This window comes from Lissotriton helveticus, chromosome 12, assembly GCF_964261635.1.
Source record: "Lissotriton helveticus chromosome 12, aLisHel1.1, whole genome shotgun sequence".
In the NCBI taxonomy this organism is placed as follows: Eukaryota; Metazoa; Chordata; class Amphibia; order Caudata; family Salamandridae; genus Lissotriton; species Lissotriton helveticus.
Window position 1 is genome coordinate 304,858,955 of NC_136073.1, and position 17,680 is coordinate 304,876,634.

Genomic DNA, 17,680 nt, shown 5'->3' on the forward strand with positions numbered 1-17,680 from the left:
ATTATATCAGATGCCCCTGAGGTGCTGCAATGGGTACATTTAGTAAAGTATTTACTATCTACAGAGCAGGGCCTCTCAGCCCTATACGAGAATGGAATAAGCCGCCAAGACTCCACCAATCCGGTTCTGTTAGCCATGCGTACATCCTGGCAAACAGCGCATCGACTGCTGGGCTTGAATCCTCAAATCCATGAGAAAGTCCCCCTATGGGATAATGCAAGTATATGCATTAATAGGCAAACGTTGTCTTGGCCTCTATGGAAGACAGCAGGCATACACACCTTGGATCAGCTCCTTCATGATGGTGAACAAAAGACATTTACGCAATTACTGGAAGAATTTGGCTTCTCAAAACAACAATCCTGGCAATACATACAACTTCGACAATGCTGGGAAAAACCCTAGGACCACACCCCTGGTTGCGACATGTCCCACCAGTGGTATCATATTTACACACTTGGGTAAAATACAAGAGGGTTACATCTGGCTTATAAAAAGTACTCACATCCCACCTAATTTCACAACTCTTAATGCAAGATCTTCGCACTAGATGGCAAACACGGTTATCTGTCACATATGAGGACAATGAATGGAGAGAAAGTTTAGATGACCTGAGTAGAGGGGCTCGGGAAGGAAGACTGAAATCTTGTATATTCAATTTCCTCCATGATTGGCACTGGTCACCAACAAAGTAGCACAGAGTAGGGCTTCTCTCACATAGCATCAGTTGGAGATGCGCTGACACTGGTTGCAATATAACTCACATTATATGTGAATGTCCGTTGATGCAATCCTTCTGGATTTATGTAGGTCAGATTCTACACACTTCAATGTCCATGCATTTTCGTCTTACATCAGTAACTATTCTCCTATATGACTTAAGACAATCCCAGGAGCTCTCAAAACCACAACGCTGCCTCCTACACACAGCGCTAGCCACAGCTAAGGTTTGCATATTGCGGCAGTGAAAATCACCAAATCCACCTTCACAGGAGGCATGGTTGGTAGCTTTGATACAGACTGCTTTCCTCAAACAAGTCATTTACAATCTTCAAGATCAAGCTGAACTGTTTCTTCAGCTGTGGTCACCTTTCCTACATGCGGGGAGTGATAAGGACGATAACCCAACCGCAGTTTTAATGCAAGAGTCACACAATAGAGCTGTAGTATACATATTGGTTCAGAAGTCCCAGTGTGCTGTGCAACGTTAAGGTAAGGTGAGGAAGTCCTGAGATAACCTTGTTGAGTGCACTCTGTCCTGGGTTGAACCTCTTTCAGGGAGGAAGGAACAAGTATAGGGTCGGGGAGCGGGGAGGAGGCTGGTCCTAATGATACAGTGTCAGGGTGCTGCAGATTGCAGGCTTGTGCTCTTTGGCGGCAGCTATTGGTTCGGGAGGGAACGGTTGAGGTTTTAGGTGTTTTTTTAAGTTTACGAAGGACGGGATAGTCCTGATATCAGCTGGGATGGAGTTCCAGATTTTTAGCGCGTTTCCGGAGCAGTACTGTGCAGACGTTTTTGTTTGCGTATTTTTGTAGGGATAAGTAGGAAGGTATTGGAGCTCCTGCGGTTCCTTGTCTGACCAGCCCTCTTGAGTTTGGCGGCCAGATAGTCAGGTTTCCCTGTGTGCAGGGCTTTGTGCCAGAGGCAGGCAGTTCTGAAGGTGGCACGCAATTCGACTGGGAGCAATTTTAGTTCTCTGAGTGCGGGTGAGATGTGATCATATTTATTGACTCCAGTGACCATTCTGACTGCTGCTGAGAGTAGTTTTGAGGGGAGCTAGTTGGGATTTTGCTGTACCAGTGAGGACCTCATTCCCATAGTCGAGTCTGGATAGCACCAGTGACTGAGAGGCTTGTTTGAGGTCCTTGGACAAGATGAAGGGTTTTATTTTATTAAGTAGCTTCAGATTGAGGAAGGCACTCTTTGTGGGGTTCTTAATGTGTTTGGCGATGTCAAGTTTTGGGTCTAGGGTGATTCCTAATGATTTTACAGAGTTAGCCAGAGTGAGATTGCCGTTTAGAGCGTGAATTGCTTTTAGCCATTCTACGATTTGAGGGTTTTCTTCTTTGTTGGAGATGAGAAGGATTTCAGTTTTGTCTTGGTTGAGTTTTAGGTGGTTTAGTGAAAGCCAGTATTGGACTTCTCTTAGAAAAAAAAAAGTCCACATTTGTAAAGCGCACAATCACCCGTAAGGGTCTCTAGGCGCTGGGGGCTGTCGGGAAGATTAAGCAAGCTATTGCCCAGAGTCACATGGTGCTGGGCTAACCTGCCGCCGGAGCCGGGGATCGAACCGTGGTCCCCAGATTCCAGCGCCAGTCGCCCTGGCCGCGGCGCCACACCTCTTCCACTAGAGTGTCATTGAGTCCCTGAATGTCATCAATGGAGGAGGTTTCCAGATAGATCTAGGTGTCATGTGCATATAGGTGAAAGGGGATGTTAGCTTTTTTGAGTATGGTGGTTAGGGGTTCCATGTATATGTTGAACAGTTGTGGGGAGTGCACGGAAACTTCGGGGGCACCCCTGCTGACAGGGTGTAGGCCGGACGTAATGTTTTTGATTTTTATCCTTTGGGAGCGGTTGTGTAAGAAGGAGGAGAACCAGTGTAGGACCACCTCATCTACACCTACCCTTTCTTGAGGGGCCTTGGTGAGTAGATTGTGATCAACTGTATCAAAGGCTGCCGATAGGTCCAGGAGAATGAGGAGGCAATATTGGATGGTATCAAGAGATTTGTGAATATTGTCCACGATGTTAAGGATTGCGGTCTTGGTGCTATAGCCTTTTCTGAAGCCCAATTGGGGGGATCTAGATGGTTGATGCTGTCCATATGCTGAGTCAGTTGTAGGAGAACGCACCTTTTGAGGATTTTGAATAGGAGGGGGAGATTAGAAACGGGTCTTAAATTGTTCAGATCACTGGTGTCAAGGCCTGTTTTTTCAGTATTGATGTTACTTGGCCGACTTTGAGGAATTCAAGTATGACGTTCGTTCTCAGGGAGCTGTTTATGACCTTGCACCAGGACGGGGCTAGGAAGAGTTTCAGCTTTTTGGTCAATTGGGTGGGTATAGGATCTAGCACGTGGGAAGTTGGTCTTGAGGTGGAGATTAGTTTGAGAATCTCAGCTTCCGGGATGGGGTTGAAGGATTTCCAGGCCTTCGTGGGGTGCTTGCGTGTGCTGTCTTCGGTTTCTGGGGCCATGCTTTTGCAGGAGGGATTGAGGTTGATGTCCAGAGAGAGCTCAATCTTGCTGAATTTGTCGTTGAAGAAGTTGGTGAACTTGTCACACAGGTCTTTGGAGGCCTGAACTGAGGATGCAGGGGGCTTTAGGTTTGTTGCCTGATCATGTTGAAGAGTTCTTTGGGCCTGTTTGTTGCGTTGCAGAAGAAAGTTTAAAAAGTACTTATGCATCTTTCCATATACCCTAATTCACCCCATTTTTCTCTCTTTCTCCCATGTGAACATGCAAAAATGTTCTATTTTTCCCATCTTACACACCCAGTATCCACAGCTATCTATGTTCTCTGATACGCATCCCGACAGCATTCTTCATCCTCACCTTCCACATGTCTTAATTCCCCCCTTATTTCACCTCTCATTTAACCACCAACCCTCTCCATACTTCTCACCCCCTGGTACCGCAACAATGCAGCAGCAAGACCACCTTACTTTGTGCTTCATTAGGTCATTGAGGTTAATTCGCAATAGGAGATCAATTGCAATGCATTCTTCCCCCCCCCTCCTCCCCCGAATCGTACATCAAATACTTCTTCCAGTTGTTAAGAGGCATATGTCCCATAATTCTTTCTTTAAAATATTTATTCAGTCATTGTAATTATGTGACTAATGTTGGTATTTACAAGATGTGATTTAAAAAAAAATCCTGTGAAAATTAATAAAGAATTTCACCCCAAAAAAAACTCTGAAGGCAATGTCAAGGTCTGTTAATGACCTCACATGCTTTCGTTTTCTGATTCTGCCTGAAGTTTTACCACACTCAGGTGATGAGCCTTCCTCACCCAAGAATATCTGCTGAATAATTAGTACCTGATTTGCTCCAGAATAACGATGTAAATAAAGGCTGAGTTGGGTAGGACATCTTTAAACCTTAGAAAGATGCACATTGCTCACAAGAAGTAGAGAAATTGATTTCAAATTAACCTGGCCCATAAGCAAGGGCAATGTCTCAATATTCCATAGATTGTATGATTTTACAGTAAACATCTTCTAGCCAGTTCTAATCACCTCTCACTATGTTTCTCATTACACTTATGCTTTGCATAATACTGTTGTAGATTGGATGTTGCACCTCCCTATCTTGGCCATTAGCAATATACTACATACCAAAAGTGGAATGCACAGATGAGACATACCAATAGTGGAATGCACAGATGAGATTGGGTAACTATTTCATTAGATTTTCTGTTACCCTTTTCACTTAATTTTCTTGGCCTGACTTCTTGACTACTTTTCACCATTCAAGAGAATTAAACATTCTACTATTGTTGACTACACACACTGTCGTAAGTGACCGTTCTGTGGACAATTTTATATACATTTTCTGTTAATCAAAATACCTTGGTTTAATTGATAATAACTTTATTTTGCTATCCTTTTATTTTATGTCATTGGCATATGTGGTGTGTTAAATTTGATATTTTCTAATAATTAAGCGACACAATTGTTGGAAAAACGTGATTACTGTTGTTTGACAAATGGAAAATTCTAATAGAAATTTCAGCAAAATATAGTTAACCAATTAACAACAATGGAAAGTACTTTTCACTAATTTGATGTAATGAGTTACAAAAAGAAAACAAATCTGCAAGAGTTTTAAATAAAACTGTGCATTATACCAATGCCTATGTAACAATACATTCAGATACAATTGTATCTATTTCTAATGCTTAAATTCTCATGTTTACTTGTTTTATACAGTGTGCACTGAAAAGTTAATTTTCGTTATTAAGTAATGGAGCAATTAGGAATTTGATATCGAACTGCAAATGTAAAGCGATCATGGAGCCAAATCTAATTAAAAAATATCTATCTCTTCTAATATTTCTAATAAAGTAAATCTCATGTGAAGTAAAAATAATTCACGACTAATTTGCAACGTAAAAGAAAAAGATTTGCTTTTGGATGGTTTTTTTTTTAGACATGGAGGGCAAATAGTTGTACACCAAAAAATAATAGATTCTCTTTTTTTCAAGGGATTGCACTCTGGTGTCGTGGATATGGTAACTGAGGAATATATGGGGGACACTGAAGACCCCTTTGAGATTAGAGACGGTTACCTTGAAATGCTTGCAGATATTATGTTTATAAATCCTGCTATTAAAACAGCCAAATATCACAGAGGTAAGTAAACGGGCACTGTCAACTGAATAAATCACAACACTCCATTGAAGCTTTGATTGTAATTGTACGATGAAAATATACATATTTCTGAACTAAATCATTCATCAGCTGAAATGATTTCTCTGTATGTCAGTAAACCTGCTTTTTAAGGACTAGGAATTTTCATTCGAGGTTGGAAGAAAAGTGGCATTCTCCATAAAGTTCTAGCTACCCAGTTCCATCAGCCTCATGGTTCTCCCACCTCTCAAGAGGTGGGGTAACCGCTGAGTTTCTGATGGCGAAACAAAAGGTAATTCAATGATCAGAAACTCCTTGTGGCAGCTCTTCTGCCACAAGAGGCTTGCTTTTTGTCAGCGGAAGGCTTGCTCTGTTTAGGTAAAGCCTTCAAATACTGATGTTATTTTAATGTTTGTGACCCCTGTGACAAGATGAGAAACCTCCCTACAGGTTAGGGATGTTGCTTTAATGCTTTACAGTATGAACCCCTCGCTTTTGGGTGGTGTTTCTGTAAAACAAAAACAATGCTCATATTGCAGCATGACACAGAGCCTGTCCGGCTTTGCATTTTCATTGAAAGTGCTCCCACTGTGATGGTACTAGCACCTGTTAAAGAATACTTACCAAATTGGTGGGGGTCTCTGTGTATAGTGGGCCCCTGGCTGACCTTAAAAGTGGGTATTTCGGTGTCCCCGTGGTTTGACGGATGGTCTGTTATTTTATAAATGCACCCTTCAGTCTATATAAAAGCAACAACGTGTGATACTAACTTTTGGCCTCATTTCAAATCTGATGGGCTGAAAACTGACCTCACTGTGTATAATTTCCCATAGTATTTTTCACCATAAAATCTAAGTATTTGATACATTAGTGAATGCTGTTTAAGCGTGTGCACTAATACTTCACTTGTTAGCATGCTGGTAGATGGCCCTAAATATGTGATTTTGAGAGGAGCATAGTAAAGCCTGAGCCTAATACTGCTCCACATACTTTGGCTTGTATTCTTACCACCTACCTCCCTGTCGGTGGACTGGATGTTGCTGGTACTCGATAAGCTGTGACTGAACTCTTGCTGTTTTGTGCAACTGCGTCTGCTCTGGACTTTTCTCGTGCTCTAGGATTGCTACTTCCTGTGATGTGCTTCGTTTGCATAGCGCACTCAATCAGCTTTTGTAACTCTTTATCATCCAATGGCCAGCTCCATTTACATTCTTCACACAGTGAGGACATACCATTCCACCAGGCTCCCACTTTGGACAGAAGATGTCTAGAAATGAAATATTCTGATGAGAAACTAAATATTTTGGTGGTGGAGATATTAACTAAAAGATGTGTGTCTTTGGCCACTGAAGGCAAAACCCACAGAAACAGCGTAGACTATATTGTGGGAGTCTTGGGATAAAAGTAAAACAAATAGACACTGACCTTAAGCTGGGATGACCTGCAGAAGAGATGGGATTACCTATCAGGCTTGCCTCTAGCAACGACGCTGACCACCAGCAAGAAGTTCCAGCCACAAGTGGAACCCTCACAACACCCTCTGGTCACCGGATGAGAAGAACCATTTCGTAATTGTCCGTGAGCCTAGTCAAAATCAATATCTTGGAGGAGGAAAGCTCTACATGTGAAGTGTCAGGTGAGTCATAGGATTTTTGTTAATAGACAAATTAATTTCAAAATGGGTTCATGCATGGCTGCAGGCTTCCAAGTATATCGACCAGTAGATCATGTATCAAAATGTGTTTATTCTGGGCCAATGCCCATAAAACTTAAATAACAATGAAATAAATGTCCATCATCCATCTGCGCAGGAAGTGACATCACTGGTTTCTCATCATCCATCTGTAAAGGAAATGACACCATGGTTTCCCACCAAAACTATCTTCACCTAATAGTGTCAGCCCACAACAAAGCCAAACCCATCGGCACCCAGTCATGCTTCACCTGTGTCCAGGGCCATGACCCATGGTCCTCCTGCCACCCACCTCCTCCTGCCACTCCTCCACAATGACCCTCCACTCCTTGAATCCCTGTCGTATGTCCCAGAGCTGCTGCCTCATCTCACCACTTGGCACTGAAGGCGCATTCTTTAGCACCACCTGAGATTTCACATGCACCCTTTCACACCCACCTCACTCCCCCTTGCACCTCACGCACAGCATACTCAACACACACAATCACACACCACAACCCTCACTATACTGCACCACTCCCTCTCCTGCATCCTCCTCAACACTCTCTCCCTCACTAAGCACACCAGAGAATTCTGGTATCTGCTTTACGACCACCCACCGGACCTGTTCTACTTGACCGAAACCTGGCTGAATCTCTCATCAGCCTCTGTCATTGCCATGGCAATTTTCTCCGGATATTAGATTGAAAAATAGTACAGGAAAAACATACCCAATGGCAGGATCACTATCATTCTCAAATAATTCATTCAATGTTTCACTACCTCAGAAAGCACCACTAGCAAAATGGAACACTTGACCTTCAAATTCCCCATCACCGCCAACCATGAGTTCATCCTTCTCAGTGACCTCAACTACCACCAAAAGGACCTCACTGATCCCAATGCGACCACTTCCCTAGAGGACCTGTCCAACTTTAGACTCACCTAGCAAGTAGAAGGCCCCATATATGCTTCTGGACACCTACTAGACCCCAGCTTCATCAGCTTCAGCAGCATCACAGTAGACAAGCCCACATAAATCCCTTGGTTAGTCCATACCGTCATCAAATTCAGCATACACATCGCACTCCACTGCAGAAACACCATCACTAAATCTTCACGACAGGACTGAAACAAGGTCTCAGGAGTATCCTGGACTTCTGAGCTTCTACACCAATGGCCTCAATGAAACAGAACCTCCCTGAATCCATCCCCAACTTCAATGCCTGGATCACTGCCAGTGTAGATACCCATGTGAAACAAACCCAAAGCAAGTTCACATATGCAATAACCTAGGCTCAGCAAATGCCACTGAAAGCAACTTGAACACGTATACAGGCAAAGAACACCTACAATCTACCCTCACGGTGCTATCAGCAAATCAGAGACACTAAACGCTCCACGCTCACCGACCGCATTGAAAGCAGCACCAACAGCTCTAAGGAAATCTTTGCCATAGTGAAAGTCTTCATCTCTCCCACAGCAAGTTCCACCAGCGAAACATCCTCTCAGGACCTCTGCACCCAGCTGTCCCTATTCTTCAGCAACAAGATCAGCAGCATCCATGACAACTTTGACCCCTAACTAGACCCTTCAACCCTTCCTTATCTCCTGCTGATCTCCCCCAATACCCAGAGGACAATCCTGACTACCTGGCCCGCCATAACCACTCACAAAACCGCAATAACCATGCAGTCTAGACAAAAGATTAGACCACATCAGTGCAGCTATCAACCTGATTCAGAATTAGTCAATCGTCCCAGCAACCTACAAAGACACCAGGAACACGCCAATGGTACTCTTCTAAAAAATGCCTCCAAAGATGCTAGGCAACTACCTGGTCTATATCCCTGCTACCCTTCCCAGCACAAGTCATTGAAAAGATGATAAACAAATACCTAGCCAGCCACCTCAATGACAACCACCTCATCGATGCAGCTCAATCCGCATTCAGGCCCAAACACAAGACAGAGACCGCCCTCATCGTCACCATGGTTGATCATGAACAGAAGTGACAGTACAGCCCACATCCTACTGGACCTTTCTGCAGCCTTCCAACCCCATCATTAGCCAACCACTCCATGATATCAGCATTCGAGGAACCACACTTTGCTGGATTTTCTCCCTCCTGACAGGCCACACCCACTTGGTTAGCCCGGTCTTCTTCACCTCAGACGCCTTCAACCTCATCCGTTGGGTTCCTCAAGGATCCTCACTCCAACACACCCTTTTAAATACCTACATCACCCAACTAACAGGCATCATCTGCGCCGATGACATCCAGGTCATACTCTCCTCTCTGACAAGAGAGGAAACTCTCAGAACCATTTTACTGCCCGTATTACCGGAGTAGCTGAATGAATGTAAACTAATTGCCTCAATCTCAACATCGACAACATTGCAGTAGTAATTTTTGGTGAAGTCAACTTACTCTGGGACTCCACCTGGTGGCCTGCCGAACTCCAGCCCACACCCTGTCAAGCAACCCATGCAAAGAACCTCGTAATAGTAATTGACAACCAACTCAACATGACGATCCAAGTTAATGTAGTCTCCACCTCCTGTTCCACACTCTTGAGATGCTAAAGAAGAACTTCGATTGTTTCCCACCCAACAGTCACAGAATGCCACCCATGCCCTCATCACCAGCAAGCTAGAATACGGCAACACACTCTATTCTAGAATGATCGCTTAATAAATTATGTATTTAATTGAAGGAGTGAAATCCCTACTCAAGCACCAACCACAATCCTTGTCAGGGTGAGCCATAAAAGTAACTTAGAGGCATTGTGTTAGTTATTTAGGCAGCATTCAAACAGTAATAAAGCAAAAAAATAGCACAAGAAAAATTCCACATTGTTTTAGAAAAATAGACAAGATTTAAATAAACAAAATGATACAGCAGCGGATTTAATCCAATCAATAGAACCAGAGTTGTGTATTTTTAAAGTTTTTAGTGAATTCTAGAACCTGAAAGATCAAAGCACCAATCGACGGTATCTGGTCATGCAAGACTGGGACAAAATCACATGTTTTAGGTAGACCACGGTGGTGCGCAGTTTGGATACGTGATGTGGATTGGTCACCTTTCTCGCCTTGCCGTTGAAAGTAAACGAAAGGCTGAGAAAAAGGGTAGGAGAAGCTAGATTTCCTCGGGGCATGGCAGCAGACTATGTCTGAGCAGGAGTCGTCATCACTGAGGAGCACTTAACGTGGTCTTGGTGAAGATATTGACGATGGCAGGGAAAAGCTCTGAAAGGGAGAAGCCAGATTTCCACGCTGAGGATGTTGTCGATAGGGATTATGTCACCAATGAGCCCGGTGAAGGTTATTTATTTTCGGACTTGGACAACTTTTTGGAAGTTAAAAACCTCCTGGAGAACAAAGTTGCAAGCTAAAGTCAAAGAGGGCTTTATGAGGCCAGATGCTGTCACTCGCTCCACTGAATACGGTTTGTTGATGTGGAGAAGAATGTAGTGGGAGCTATCACAAAGTCTTCTGTTTTTCTGGCACTTTTTTGGTGAAAATGTCTAAGTCTCAACTTTTAGGGTTAGGCAGGAGCAGCACCTCTAATACCACTTCCAAAGGTCCAGCACCTAGAGCGGCACCACTTGAGGGGTTAGGACTCACTCTAGCAGACGCCAGGTGCAGGGTATAATGTCTCTGGAGCTTTTATTGTCCCTGTAGCTCACACAAGAGGCCAGCAAACTAGCCGTTGGAGACACTCTGGCAGTTCTGGGTTCAAGGAGATGATCCTTTCTCCGGCAAAGCAGACCTCAAGCAACAGAGCAGCCTTCTGAAGAACAAGGCAGGCCTCAAGCAGCAGGACGGTCCTCTGGAGTACAAGGCAGTCCTCTTGAAGTCTTCCACAGGTACTGGAGTTTACTGAAGAGGTGGTGCAGGAGGTCCAATATGTATTCCTAGTGTCAGCCTTTGAAGTGGGGTTGACATCCTGGCTACCCCCACATCTGGTTTTGAAATATCCTTGCCATCCCATGCTAAGGCTCCAAGTAGGGTGGGGTGACAAAAGACTGGTTACATTGTGTTTGTGTGCTAGAGGCAGACCTTTACAATGTAATTGGTGCACTGAATACTTCTACCCTATCAATTCCGTCAGGATGGCCCATCAGTCTCAGTGTCTAGGAGGAATTCATAATGGCCCGCTGCCAAGCTAATCACAGTCATGTGACCCAGGACAGAGGCACCTGACACGAAATGGTTAAGACAAGAAAATACGAACTTTGTAAAGGTGTCATTTTCAAAATTGTGAATTAAAATATGACTTTACCATTAAATAGGATTTTGAATCACAATTAATTCAACTACACACTATATCCATATCTGTTCCCAATGAAAAGGTAGTACTCATTAAATGGAATAAGGTAAACGTATATTATTCAATGGGAGAGACAGGTCTCACAGTAGTGAAAAACAAATTTAGTTTTCCACTACAAGGAGGGTGACTTAAATGTAATAAAAAGGGAGTTTTAAGTTTAAGCCTGGCAAGGGCTTTATTTTGGCAAGTCTAATTGACAGCTTATAACTGCACAAAGGCTGCAATGACAAGTCTGAGACATGTTTTAAGGGGCTACTTAAATGGGTGGCACAATAAATGCTGCAGGCCCACTAGTAGCATTTCATTTAAAGGTCCTGTGTACCTGTAGTACCATACACTAGGGAAGTATAAGTAAATGTATTATGCAGATCAGGTGTAAGCCAATTTTACCATGTATTAGGGAGTGAGCAAATGCTCTTTAACACTGGTTAGCAGTGGTAAAGTGCCCAACAAAAACTATTTCTACAAATCATGATGGGAGAATGCAAAATGTTTGGGGGAAGACCACCCTATGGCTGACAGATCTTACAGTCAATATGTATGACATCAATATAGGGTCATAAACAGAGTATGGCTTCACTGAACACTGCATTTAGTTAGAAGAAAGATTTGAAATATTTGACAGTGTCACCTGAGATAGCTTGAATTTTATTTGCCAAATGGTGCAGTTTTACCTCTCTGAGCTATGATTATTTGTCATTCGAAATTATGGTCACAACTATACAGGCAGGTTTGGGGGCATTGCCTGGACCTCTGGGAATATGATTACCAATGGTGCATGTAGAAATAAACTGAGTCGGTAAAGTTGGCCAAGACACATAGGATGTAAAGTCAAGTTTTCAAGATGCTTTTGGATTATACACCCACCTCCATTGATAGCTTTTAAAACCTATGGTAAATTGAACCTTTTAATGCACGTCAGGCTTTTTATCATGAGTAAATAATGAATAGCAAACAAAGACAATTTTACAGAGAGAGGTAGGAGGTGCTTTGGCAAGGCTTTCTTGAATCGGTTTGAAGAATAGTATATTTTAAAATTCATTGGATCAATAACATTGCTCAACAATGGAAACACTTAGCAGACAACTTAACCCTAGAAAGAGATTTAGACGGGTGGCCTAACAAAGGACCCTTGGAAAAAGGTTGGCCTGTGGTGTATTTTATACTCACTGGGTTTTGAACATTGATCACAAGTGAGCGCAAAAATATGTTTAGAAACTTTGAAGTAAACGGTGTCTTTTACAGGATACTGGGATAGCAACAATCATTAGAACTGTCAGATAAAAAAAAAAATTCCAGATGGGATGAGGTTTCCTGTAAGCAGCTTTTCGAAAATATTTAGCAAATGGTCCCACGACTTTCAAGCTCAACAGAGTTTTGGAAGCAAACTTGGCAAACATGACACCCTCTTCATTACTGCCACCCTTGCCGCAACAGAGGACGGGGCCAGGACTTCAAGCCCCAGTAGCATCACTGCCGTCCATTGCCGCCCACGTCATGCCTACATCACCAGCTGCGTCAGGAGGCGAAATTAAAAACCTCGGAGGGCTCCCGCAGCGCGGGACACCCTCTTCATTACCATCACCCTTGCCATAACAGAAGACGGGCCAGGACTACAAGCCCCAGCAGCATCGAGGCCATCTATTGTCACCCACGTCACGCCCACATCACCAGCTGCGTCAGGAGGCACGTTAAAAACCTTAGAGGGCTCCTGCAGAGCGGGACACCCTCTTCATTACTGCCACCCTTGCAGCAACAGATGACGAGACCAGGACTTCTAGCCCCAGCAGCTTCGCGGCCGTCCATTGCTGCTCACGTCACGCCTGCATCACCAGCTGTGCCAGGAGGCGCGTTGAAATCCTCAGAGGGCTCTGGCAGCACAGGACACCCTCTTCATTACCGCCACCCTTGCCACAACAGAGGATGAGGCCAGGACTGCAAGTCCCAGCAGCATCGTGGCCGTTCATTGGTAACCACGTCACGCCTGCATCACCAACTGCTCCAGGAGGCACGTTAAAAACCTCAGAGGGCTCCCGCAGTGCGTGCCGTGTCCGGCCCAAGGGCGGGTCCGTCCTTGCCTGTAATTGCCCTGAAGAGTCTGGGCTGGGCAACCCCCCTGTCATCTCTAGCATGAGGACTTGGGCTGTTAACTTCTAAGGTACTGTTTGGCACTTTGAACCTTGTCTGCTAATTGCCCCACATTTGCTTTGCCCTTTACTGTGTACCACCCCGCAGATTTGACCTGTTGACTTACTGCCTGTTCTATTGACTGCCTGGCATGGAGAAAAGGAAAGGGACTGAAGCTAGGAAGGGAGGTGCCAAAAAGAAGAGATCTAAGAAGTGGTCCTAGGCTCCAGGGCATGAAACTTGAAATGAAGGGGTGTATGGGGAGCATGTGCTAGACCATATTGAGTACATCGTTGCTGACTGTGAGGAGCTGCTCACGTCACTCGCTCTGACCATTGACACCCTTACCCCTGAAACCACCATCAAGCCCTCCCACCCACACACCTCTAATGGGTCCAGCAATACAGGGTCCGGGAATATACCAAACTTATTTAAGAAAGTGGCTAACAAAACACAGCAAAAGTTAGTTCCAAAAGCTTTAAAAGATGGCCCTTATAGGCTTCCGTGTCCATCAAATGAAGCATGCCTCTCTGATAGCGTTACATTAGTCGACCTTCCCTTGAGTAATCATTTTGCCCCTCGCATTGTTCATAGTGAGCCAGAGCCTACACATGTAATAGAAAATGAGCTAAATACGAACTCCTTCCGGGGGAAAGGGAGGCTGTCAACAAATTAGCACCCTCTAACTTAGATCTGCAGAGGGAAATAGCTGCCTTAAAAGGTTCCGTGGAGACTTTGACTATCTTAGTGTCAAAAATCTAGAAGAATGTAGCAGACCCCAACCCCCCCTTCAGTGCTCACCTCACTTAATCATGCTAATTTGAGGATGGGCCTGTATTTCCCCCCTGCAAGCAAATCGGCCATAATGCACTGACTATGAACCCTGCCGTCCAGCTCGGCCCACTTGATTGCAGCGATAGGGCACCTGGTACCCCACTATTTGCCATTCGTAGGTATCTGGAGGACCAAGGGAGGAATGTAGTGGTGCACCACGAGACCTACTTGGGCATGGGATGCTAACAAAGCATGTGCCTCAGAGATTGAACACAAGTTGCAATAGGGCGTCTTTACCCCCCAACCATCCCAATTACCTCACCCTATGCACATCGTTCCCCCTCCTACACCTATTTATTTGACCAATATCCCCAAGGTGGACTTCAACAGCTCCAAACATGAGAATGGTGAAGCCCTTAAAAACAAAGCTATCCAGTGGCTGAGGCACACTAGGGGTTGTAGATCTATAATTAGGGATGACATTGTCCAGGCAAAAAGATGCGTCCTCAAAGAAAGTCCAGCCGATGCAATAGAGCTTATTTTAGTCAGTGATCATCTGGTGCATAATATAGTTGCCCTGAAAGCTAGAACCTATCCACCACCTGCTACAAATATCCGGCTGAAGCTAAACATCCTTTCTACAATCGAACAAGCTAAAATTACCTCTCAGGCCCCTGAGGACTCGCCTACCTCTAATTTATCTCAGAATGACTGACTACTTCTGTCTTCTGCCAAGGATCCCATGTGCATCTCTAGTATAGACTCTGTGCGCACTCCACCTATAGCACACATTCCCCAAGAGGCCCCCTCCAGGAGCTTGAGAGCATGCCATCAAACCTACAGTTGGTCTTAGCTACAACCACAACGACAGTGACGAGTGATCACGTGAAGGCCAGTGGTCAAGATAAACTTAGCTATCCCCTGAAAAAGCTGATTCAACCAATCTCCCCAAGTTCTCTCTCCACTTACCAATGCCAGGATTTTGAAAATAGTGTTGTGGAATGTGGCGGGCATTGGGGGAAACTTGACTGCCCCCACTGGCTCGAGTTTATCAACCAAGATGAGGTCTGCTTATTGCAGGAAACATGGAGCCTGATCCCCACGTTCATCCCTGGAATCATGACTTTTCATAGACCGGCTATTCCATCTAAACATGGCTGGCTGTCAGGTGGGTTGCTTACTCTGATTAACGTCACATTAAACCGTGATATCAAGGAGATGGTCACTAATAGCCCAGATATCATTGGGATTAGGCCGAATAGTGGCAAGGGCAAGCCAATTCATATTTACAATGTGTACGCCAGAAGTACTACAGGAGAAAGCTCCCCAACTCTCCATGCCCTGGACAACTTATTGAAAGCAAGACAAGACGGCCACCCCCAGATAATTGGTGGTGACCTTAATGTTACATTCGAGCCACTCGACTGGGTTGAGTCTTATGGTGTGAGTGAGGAGGATAAAGTGTGGTTGGTACCGCCTCTGGAGCTCACCCCTATTAAAAAATGGTCACAAGCAGCACTGCAGCTGAATGCTATATCCTTGGAACATAGGCTAAGGGCCACCAACAGGAGAACCAGCTCCGACAAAGGAGGGGGATGACCTTTAGTCGAACCAATGAGTCGAGTAGGATTGATTACTTACTTCTGGATATCACCCTATGACCTCTAGTACGAGACATGGTCATTATTCCGTCCCATGACAGTGACCATAATCCCCTTAGCTTGACTGTTGATCATCCATGGGGCGAAAAGGGCAGGGTCTCTTCTATCTCATTAAGCATTAATGAGGTAATCCCTACACATGATAAACGCCGGCTCAAATGGCCCGCTATTATGGTAGATGAACCTAAATTTAAATTAATCAAAGATGATTTAGAAAGGCATCTGGAGATTCTGTCAACAGCGACCGCTGACCTGACTATGCAAATTAGCTGCAGCATCCTCCATAGGGACTTCTTTGACCATTCGGCTAGATTCTTTTATGTTCCCGTTCACAAGACTAGACCAAAGCAGGGGAGAATATTAGTAACAAACTTGGGGTTTAATCAGGAGTGTAGGGTGTTGAGAGGGAGACTGTACGCAGCCATCAGAAATAGGGAGGCACCCAAGACACGTGAAGTCAGGAAGGAATACAAACAGGCACAAGCTAAAGCCAAGAGAGAATGGGATGAAAGGAGATGGGAAGATCTTGGGGAGGCCATCCAGCATCCAGATAAAAGGATGTTCCGGTCCCTCTTGTCTAAGGGCAATTTTGAAAGACCGCCGCCTTTGAGTAATAATAACATCCCAGCTACGGAGTGGCATAAGCATTTTAGTGATTTGTATTCCATTATTAATACCCAAGATAATTCATGACATAGGTCACCCAGTATGTAACCTCTCATTTAATAGAGAGGAAATCCTGTCTTCCTTGGATGCAATTATACCTGCGAAAGCCCCAGGCCCGGGTGGCATGCCTGGTGACCTCTTCCGTGCAAACAGGACAACTGGGCCATATATTTTATGACACTGGCCAATGACATCGCTGGCCAGAAGAGTATCCCATACTCGGGGACAGGGGCTGAAGTAATACCCATTTTTAAGAAAGGAGATAGGTCAAAGCCCTCCAACTACCGTCCGATCAGCTTGATCGATTGTGCCCAAAAGGTCTTCTGCCCTTCTCTTCCAGTTAAGATCCAGGACTGGATGGATGAGAATGACATCCTCTCTCCACTCCAATCGGGTTTTCGGCGGGAGACCGGCACTACCGATCAAGTATTTTGTCTTGTTATGCTGTATTATAGTTGTGTTGGGCAAGGGTAGTCTATACCTTACCTTTATAGATTTAAAAACAGCCTTCAACTGTGCGCCCAGGGATTTACTGTGGTGGGTGCTTAGGGATGTGGGAATGCCCCTGGCGATCCTGGAATTCCTCATCAGGTTGCAAGAAGAAAACTTTGCCCGTGTGAGATGGAGAAACCAGGGTCAAACCACCGAGCCTATTAAGATCCAGCGGGGGTCTGTCAGGATGTGTTTTAACCCCAACCTTTTCTCCCTGTATGTTAATCAAGTAGCTGATCTCTTGTGCTCCACTCCAGCTGATGCTCCGCTCTTTGGCGAACCATAAAAGCTGTCTGAGGCAATAGCTTGGAAGAACCATCTAGAGAAGGAATCTTTGAAATTCTCCAATCTAACCGGGGCTCTTAGATTGGTTACCACTTCTGATCTGGCAGTATATGCTGCAGCTTTCAACGAGGTCTCTGTTTTGGATACTACCAAAAAGATTGGCTGGATCAAACACATAGATACTCTCCGATCAAGCATGGGCTTGCTCAAACAGGTTACCGGTCATCCACCTTCCTATTCTAGAGGCGAAGTATAGCTATTGTACTGGGCATGAGTTGAGCAGAACAATTTTCTGTAACGCCAGCATGGCA

The 17,680-nt window shown here is 44.6% G+C and overlaps 1 protein-coding gene across 2 annotated transcripts in view; it reads left to right on the forward strand.

Moving 5' to 3' along the window:
* The window catches only part of LOC144797774 (fatty acyl-CoA hydrolase precursor, medium chain-like), a 420,050-nt gene that overhangs the window by 304,021 nt on the left and 98,349 nt on the right, over positions 1 to 17,680 (forward strand). For both annotated transcript variants that reach the window (XR_013603460.1, XM_078668535.1), the window contains exon 11: positions 5,212 to 5,359. Coding sequence is in view for 1 of the 2 variants with exons in the window: in XM_078668535.1 (XP_078524661.1) it covers positions 5,212 to 5,359 (148 nt within the window). In the remaining variant the exon portion in view is untranslated. The remainder of the gene's footprint in view (positions 1 to 5,211; positions 5,360 to 17,680) is intronic.